The 8,750-nt window shown below is 41.2% G+C and overlaps 1 protein-coding gene across 2 annotated transcripts in view; it reads left to right on the top strand.

Annotated features, from left to right (window-relative positions):
• Nucleotides 1-8,494, top strand: part of LOC131220996 (exocyst complex component EXO84C) — a 28,415-nt gene extending 19,921 nt beyond the window's left edge. The window contains exons 4-8 of one of the 2 annotated variants that reach the window (XR_009158936.1): nucleotides 1,168-1,686; nucleotides 2,716-2,904; nucleotides 5,955-6,091; nucleotides 7,482-7,794; nucleotides 7,976-8,494. Coding sequence is in view for 1 of the 2 variants with exons in the window: in XM_058216050.1 (XP_058072033.1) it covers nucleotides 1,168-1,686; nucleotides 2,716-2,904; nucleotides 5,955-6,091; nucleotides 7,482-7,728 (1,092 nt within the window). In the remaining variant the exon portion in view is untranslated. Of the gene's footprint in view, nucleotides 1-1,167; nucleotides 1,687-2,715; nucleotides 2,905-5,954; nucleotides 6,092-7,481 lie in introns of both variants that reach the window. The other variant, XM_058216050.1, reaches the window with a different exon arrangement.
• Nucleotides 8,495-8,750: the final 256 nt, after the last annotated feature.

The raw sequence follows: 8,750 nt of genomic DNA on the forward strand, positions 1-8,750 counted from the left end.
AACAAAAATATAAAGGAAGTAGGATTAGAGTCCAAGGGGTGGCTCGATGGCCTGATCGACAAGATCCAACGGTCGGATTGACTCGAAATAAAAATCCTATGAATAAAATGGTCTCCTAAGCAGCTCACATGCATCATCCCAAATTGGTGTCTTCCTGATGCATGTCCAATGCATGTGGGGTCTTCAAAATGGCGCGCCCCCATTTGGAACTCGTCTCCCATCCACAAAGAAAGCCGCGTTAATGTGGGTGGTGGTCTCTGTTCTAGTACACTTGAGTACGTCCTCTGATGTCCCCATCATCTAGCTTCAGTCGTTTCACTCTTGAGATTGTAGAGTCCATTAGATTCATGCCCTCCACCGATCATCCTCCCCATCTTTAGATCCTAAAACTCACAATAAGAGGGAGACAATCAAACATGTATGAGAACTTTGGAATATACAAAATCAAACATGTATGCAACCTAATCTATTAATTCTTCTTTTGCTTTTGAATGTATTGCTTGTGTTTCCACACATCTTCTTACATTTATAAATTATATGAGCTAGACTTTGAATATAATTGCACCAATTCAGTTAGACAATACATAGATTAGGACCCCATACAAAGAAAACCTATTATGTACACTTGTTTTTTGTAATGTTTTGATTTATAAGTGTATTGATGTCCTTTTTAACCATCACTGAAGTTTCATTGAAAAATTAGACCAATTTTCCTATGTTTCCCCGTGTTTCCAACGACAATGATGCATTACACAATACAGCCGACATATCCCATGCAATAACTGATATGTATCCATATCCCAGGGGTGTGATACGTAACGTGATACCGATATTTTGAACACTGGGTCCAACTTGTTTCAGCCAAAATGACTAAGTGAGGCTTATTCACTCTAGAGCCCTTTCCTTTTTCTCTTTCCAGAAAGACTTCTATTTCTCGAATGTAAACAATGAAAGGTGAGGAATCTGCCTACACTTTGTCTGAAGGAGCGATTGGGAGATTGTAGATCTCACCGCTCACTGCACCGTCAAATATATTTTGGGTTCAAATATAGTGACTGAAGCCTTGCTTGGGGTCTGAAATATTATATTTCTTTTGCCACCTATTCTAAAATGTTTGCCGTTTACCATTTTTATTCTTAACTTATCATCCCTAATTTTCTTTCACAGGATATTTTAGAGCAGCTAACCCCAGTGACAATGTCTCGTTTTGGAGGAACCATCTTACAGAGGCTCTCTCAACTGTTTGATAAATACATAGACACTTTGATCAAAGCCCTTCCTGGTCCATCTGAAGATGATATCCTGGCAGAGCAGAAAGAGAACATACATTTCAGGGCTGAAACTGATGCTCAACAGCTTGCACTTTTGGGAACCGCATTTACTGTTGCGGATGAACTGTTACCAATGGTGGTATCCAGGATTTGTGGCCCACAAAGTGAAGGAAAAGAACCGGGAAGTGGGCCCACTGAAAATACTATATCTAGCAATCCTGTGGAACTTAAAGATTGGAAGCGTCAACTCCAACACGCATTGGATAAAATCCGGGATCATTTCTGTCGGCAGTATGTTTTGAATTTCATCTACTCTAGAGAAGGCAAAACACGGTTAGATGCACACATGTATTTAAATGGAAAAGCAGAGGATCTATTCTGGGATTCTGACCCACTACCTTCATTGCCATTCCAGGTGGTCTATTTTCTTGAATTATCGTGAATTGTTTAGATGCTTTGTTGTGGTGTGAATCGCTGGTCTCATGGCACTGACAATGCGTGTCCGTAGTTGCATCTTCTTTAAAACATAACCCTTCCTAAAAGAAGGCCTCTCATTGTGGTCAATGGTAGCTAGATCTGGATCATAACAATGTGCATTTTCCACAAATTACCAGTGTAGCATAAATTCATGAGAATTCACAGTCAAAATGGTGGATCCGGATCATGGATGGGGCATAGCCAAAAGTCACACTGTCAAAGAATCCTAATTGTCCAATTGGCAGCCATGAAAATGGATGGTTAAAAGAAAATGGTCAGTGATCCAAATTAAACATGAAACCTTATATGGTTGAGATTGTCCACATACTGATTTTTGGGTCCCGATCCATTGACAATGGATTCTGTAATCGATGGTCTGGATTGTCGGGCATGAATGCCATGTATAATGTGATGTGTTACTGCTTAATACTTCACAGAAAACACGCATTTGAATTTAGCTGCATTTATTATTTAAGCATTTTGAGTAGTATGCTTTTGGATTCATGACAGAAGTAATGGCATAAATTTGACGCCGGCTGCCAACCTGAAGTAACCCTCCTTATCTAGGCTTGGGACCAGCTATGAGAGGACAACTCCGGCAGGCGTAATGTAATAGACTATTGCATAAGTTGATTACAATCAAGTGCTATCTAATAGTCTAGTACATATGTTGATTACAATCAATGAGTGATTACAACCGACGAGTTTTGACTGGCAAGAGGAGGGAGGGCGTGAACACAAAGCTAGATTTATGGAGGGATGCATTAGAATCTAAAGAACTTAAAATTTGTCGGACTAAAACAGAGTATATGGAGTGCAACTTTAGTAATAATAGGAGTGAAAATGAGGAATTAGTTAAGATTGCTGACCTAGAAGTTTCCCAAAATGATTTTATGCTTCATGATGTCCTGTTAAATGGCCTTCCTTTAACTTCCTTTTTATTACTGTTTTTGGGTCGTGGCTTCAGGCATTATTTGCAAAGTTGCAGCAGTTAGCAATTGTTGCTGGGCACGTGTTACTCGGGAAAGAAAAGATACAGAAAATATTACTTTCCAGAGTAACAGAGACGGTTGTAATGTGGTTATCAGATGAGCAGGAGTTCTGGGGTGTATTTGAGGATGACTCTGCTCGTCTTCAGCCATTCGGGCTGCAGCAGGTATGTTCTTCCAACCGCTTTTTTGAATTGCTTCTGTTCCTCGGGTTCATTTTAGACCTGGAAGAAGTATACGCTGTTCGGTCAAGGGAAACAGCATTTTTAGTGATGTCAACGCTACTGTATGGATGGGCCTCACTTTTCTGTGATCCTAACTATTCATCTGGATGGTCCCGTCATGATTGGTCATCTCCCAGAAATCGTCTCATCAGAAATCTTAGCCATACGATTCTGTGGGTTTTTTTTTTCCATTGTTGCCATTGGGCAAACCATCCAGTTACAGGCCAAGTTAAGATGATCTGATGGAGCAGGTTTTTAAGGGGCAGGCATCTATAGTGCGATCCATCAGTTGAATGGTCTCGATCACCAAAAAGTGAGCCTGTGCTGTTACCTGTATGATTCTGGGGCCAAAAAAAAAAGCCATTTTGTTTGGCTGAGCATCATTAATGTCTCTGGGAGAAGTGGAGTTATAGTATGTGCACTGCTGCTTGGGTTGGACCTTCTGTAAGTCAAACACTGTAAATCCAAATCCATCAGCTCACTTTACACCCTTATGTCCTAACTGCCAGGTAGGGCTGTCAACAGGTCGGGTTCAGGTTGGGTCCTATAGTACTCGTGCCTGGGCTAACCGGGTTCAGGTCCTTTTGGGTTGGGGTCTAGCTCTTGAAGACCCAGACTCAGATCTGATTGGGTTCAGGCAATGTTCGAAATATCGGTATCGCGCAATGTATCGCTCCTAAGGGATACAGATACATATCGGTTATCGCACGGGATATATTGTTTGTATCGTGTAATTTATCGCACTTTTTGGGAAATATAGGGAAACATTGAGGAAATAGTTGAATTTTACCTTAATACATACTTTTAAATCATAAAATCTAAAAAAAGAAGTATCCAACCTGTTCATAAGGTCACACAGACCTAGATGAAGGGAAAAACAAATATCAGCTTGATTGAAAACTTTTATGGCCCCTAAGAAATTTTCAATGGTAGACAGTTAATTCACAATGTTTCATGTGGTGTGGTTCAGTAGATCTTTATATATGTTTCTTTTTTGAGCTCAAGCCATAAAATTATTTGATAAAATAGATGAACAGTGTGGATGTAAGACACATACATTACAGTTGGCCCCACAGTTAAGGATCCATCAAGTGGATCCATCGAAACCACGTTTGGAGTGGGTTGGTACTCCCCAATCCACGCTACACATGGAACTAGCGATGTGGGTGGTACCTTGAATGTGGGCCCCACCATGATGTATTTGTTGTATCCACACCGTCCATCCATTTGGAGAGATTATTTTAGGGCATAAACCAAATAACGAGGCTGATCCAAAGCTTAAGTGGACCCCACTACAGAAAACAGTGGGGAAAGTGAGGTCCACCGTTGAAATTTGATAACTTACGGTGGGACCTTCCATAATGTTTATTTGAGATCCAACTTGTTCATAAGTTACTGGAGATATGGACTAAGGGAAAACACAAATATCAGAGTGATAAAAAACTTCTGTGGCCCGCAAGAAGTTTTTAATGGTAGGCTTTCAATTCTCACTGTTTTCTGTGATGGGTCCATTTGAGCTTTGGATATGCATAGTTCTTTGTACCATGACTTGAATTGATCTCTCAAAACAAATGGATGGAATGGATATAAAATATACACATCAAGGTGGGCCTCACCGTAAGGCCTACAAAATCTTAAGTGAAACTGGAGTTGCACCGAATCCCTGAGGGACTCGAATCAATAGATGAAACCCGTCTTCTTCTCCGTTAAAAGCGCAGCTCGCGAGCTTTGCAATTTGGAATCCATTCAAAATCCCCAAATAATCTCTCTAGCTTCTTTCTTTCTTTTTCAAAATTCGTACCCAAATCCTAAAAACCTCGATGGAAATCTAGCTTCTTTCAAAGCGATTCTCTTAGGAAGGAAAAAAAAAGGGTTTTAGGCTTATCTGGCGTTGTCGGCCCACCAAATCCAGTTGAAGGCCACCCCTTCAAGCAGATTTGAGGTAAGAAATATTTTTCCTATCTATCTATCTATCTATCTATATATATATATATATATATATTCAAATTTGTGGAATGGTAGGTGGCTACAGGAAGATATTGACGAATATCAACGATATCGTGTATACAATCAAGGCAAAAATCATGATAAATGCTGATATATAATCGATATCGGCGATATCGCACGATATTTGTGCGATATATCGCACGATACATCGGATTCCGGGGACTTTTTGTATTTCTGAGAGACTTCTTAGGGGTTTCATATCGCTGGCCATCAATAACGATAATATCAGCCGATAGTATCGATATTACGAACACTGGGTTCAGGTACCCATCAGGTCTTTGGATCTATATTTAGAGTTGTGTTTAGGACAAATAAGAGCATTTACATGGTTTGCCCACCTGATGGATGGGTTAGATTGCGCACACGTGTACCCTTTTGACACGTGCATGGTATGTAAACTGGTTCCGAGCTTAGGGATCTTATTCATTGCTAGAATCATCAATATATATATATATATATATATATATATATATATATATATATATATATATATATATATATATATATGACCTGACCCAATCCAACTTTAACCCTGTCCATCACATGAACCCAACCCAAACCCACCCCTGATTTTTAACCTTGCCCAAAGGCTGTGTCCTGAACCCAACCTGGTTCCAAAAGATGGAACCTGGACCATTAAAATTGGGTAGGGTCCATTTGCTACCACGGGTCTGGTATCTGTTGACAGCCCTACTGTCAAGGTAAGGCACTCCAAAATTGCATGGTTTACTTGCATCGTGTTGTTGATTGCTTAGTGGTTTGGTCAGAATTGCCCGACTGCTATTATAGCCTGTAGCCCATCCACCTGATGGGCCACCAGATCGCCAGTTCCAATCACCTAATCTATTTGTCAATTGTACATTTCTATGGTGGGAATGGCAGTTTATTGATCCTCTTTGAAAAGCATACCATATTAGTATTCACATATGCACTGCATTTAGCAATTTTTGAAATGCCTTGATTTCTAACGTTTTTCTCTGCTTCAGTTGATTCTCGATATGCATTTCATTGTTGAAATTGCGGTTTTCGGGGGTTACCCATCTAGGCATGTGCACCAGATTGTGTCAGCCATAATTGCACGTGCCATTCGGACATTCTCTGTGAGAGGTATAGACCCACAAAGGTACGTCTCTGTCAATCTACACTCGTTGTTTTCTTTTACTATTTAATTTCCGAGGCCGGATCCTTGACAACATTTGTTGAATAAGCTTATATAGAGAATGTTAGTGTATAGTAGTCTTGCGTCTACTCCTCTCTCAATCTTCTCCTCTTTTCTTCACATTATAATCATCAAACCATTCTCTACTGCTTATTCTACAACTCTTGCGTGGGGTCCAGGGATGATTTCATGGCACTGAACCTATCTAGAAGGGTTGCCTCACCATGAAATTGGTACGCCTCAAAAAGCAGGCCAATCTGGCCTCATCTGGGCCACCATGTGAATCGGAGGATTTTTGGTGGTTGTCCACTGTTTTCTGTGGTGCGGTCCACTGTTGTTTTTATGTGAGATACAACCTGATGTACAAGGGAATCAACCATTTGTATGATTCTTCAATAGAACGAACAAAAGGTTCTACAACTTTTGTGCGTGGGACCCAGAGATGATTTCATGACACCCAACCTATCTAGAAAGGTCGCCCACCATAAAATTGGGATGCCTCAAAAAGCAAGCCAATCTGGCCTCATCTGGGGGACCATGTGAATCGGAGGATTTTTAGTGGTCTCTTGTTTTCTGTGGGGTGGCCCACCATGTTGTTTTTATGTGAGATCCAACCTGAGCATCAGGTGAGCCCCACCAGGCCACCACTATGATGGGATTTCCAAAAAAATCAGGCCTATGCAATCATCAGATGGGCCACACCATAGGAAGCAATGGACAACCACCTAAAAACCTCCAAATTCACCTGGTGGCCGCATGATGGTTGGATTGGTCTGATTTTTGGGGTGCCCCACTTTGATGGTTAGGTGACTCTTTTGGACGGGTTTGGTGGGTTCCACCCGCAATGTTTGTAGAATCAGCTTATTCTACAAACACTGTAGATGGGCCTCTTAATTTTTTTAGGTATTCTAGGATGCTTGCTCGAAACAAAGGGCGTGTTTCAGTTTGACGACCCCACCCAGCAATGGTACAAGTGGAACCCACCTCTTGGTAATAAGGTCTGTTTGTTTACTGGGCTCTATCAGGAATCATATGTGTGGGGGATTCGGTGATATAAGCCATTTATTGGTGGTCCCATCAAGGGATGGATCATGCCCCAGGTATGTTTCTATCAGATGGGTCTAGCCGGTGGTCCACAATTAACTGTGCCGTGGTAGACCATTAGGATCAACTCACATGGGAGATTCTTGGGGTATCACCCATCTACCATGAATCCCATCACACAAATGATTTGGATGACCAAAAGGTGGGCCTCACATGCAGTCTGTTGGACCAAGCAAATGCTCGATCAAATATTGTTTGTTTTCTTTTAATTTTCTACTGATTTTCTAACTTGCACCAATGCTTTTCTTAGTGCCCTTCCTGAGGATGAATGGTTTGTTGACACTGCAAAGGCAGCGATAAACAAGCTTTTGCTGAGAACATCGGGGTCCGAGTCATCTGAAAGCGATGAGGACCACATGGTCATGCATGACGAAATCTCCGATTCTGATGACACCATTTCTACCCTGTCATCAGGGCACTCACAGTCAGCTGAATCTTTTGCTTCCGCTAATTGTGAAAACGAGAGCCCTGTCTACTTGACTGATCCTGAGAGTTGAGAGAATCAGACTACCATGAGGAGTTAGTACGACGATCCGAAGCACACAAGGTCACTGTAATTGTTGGTATGCAAACCATCCAAATCATGGACCCTGCTGTTACTGATTGGTGCTAATTCATGAACATTTTGTTGATTTTTAACACTTTTTTTTTCCCCATTTTGAATCGTTGATGGACGCCGACCTGACATCTACGACCAATCATTTGGCCTTTCCACCCCCTTTTTTGGTGAGCACCCATCTACAGCAGGGTCGTGTAATTTCGATCCTCCGGCAATTATGGATTCCATATGTGCAGTTGCTGTATGCCTGTGCATGGATTGTCATACTGTCCCAGCTTCAAGTAAATTCCTCAGGCTATTTTCTATCTGCATACGAGCATGACTGCTCAAGTGTCATGCTGGTTGCGTGCCCCGGAAGGCTCTTTCTGACTCAGAAGATGATATGCTGATTGGCTTAAATGTCATTGGATCGGGCCCTACTCCTATTCAGATTGTTCTACACCATTTAGGCGAATGTGATCAGGCCGAGTGTCATTGGCCTGCCTTCATACAAGAGTCACTCTGTACAGAAGGCACTGCTCCTTGAATCAAAATCTGATATGTATTGTCAGTTCTTTTCTGTACACCATATATCAACCCTAGTCTTGTAGTGTTTTATTATGTATGTGTTACAATTACATGAAAACTTGTGGCAGATTCTGTATTGTATTTTTGTATTGATTTTGGACTGGTTATGATGGAAGAAGAAACATTTCTAGGGGCAATTTCCACATTTCATTAACCAAACCATTCAATCTAACCTGGTGGGGGCATTTTGAGAACAAATGGTCAAAGTATTAAAACGTGCTGGGAACAAGGTATTACAATCCCTTTTTTTATTGAAAAAGATCTGAAAAGCTTATATCGGCTCTGTAATGGACCGATACGGGGTGTAACAAGCCATTACGGGGATATAACGGTAGTTATGCCCTGTAATGTGTAATGGTTGCCATCGTTTTCTTTACATAATGGCCTTTATGG

The sequence above is a fragment of the Magnolia sinica genome, chromosome 12 (assembly GCF_029962835.1).
Source record: "Magnolia sinica isolate HGM2019 chromosome 12, MsV1, whole genome shotgun sequence".
NCBI classification, from domain to species: domain Eukaryota; kingdom Viridiplantae; phylum Streptophyta; class Magnoliopsida; order Magnoliales; family Magnoliaceae; genus Magnolia; species Magnolia sinica.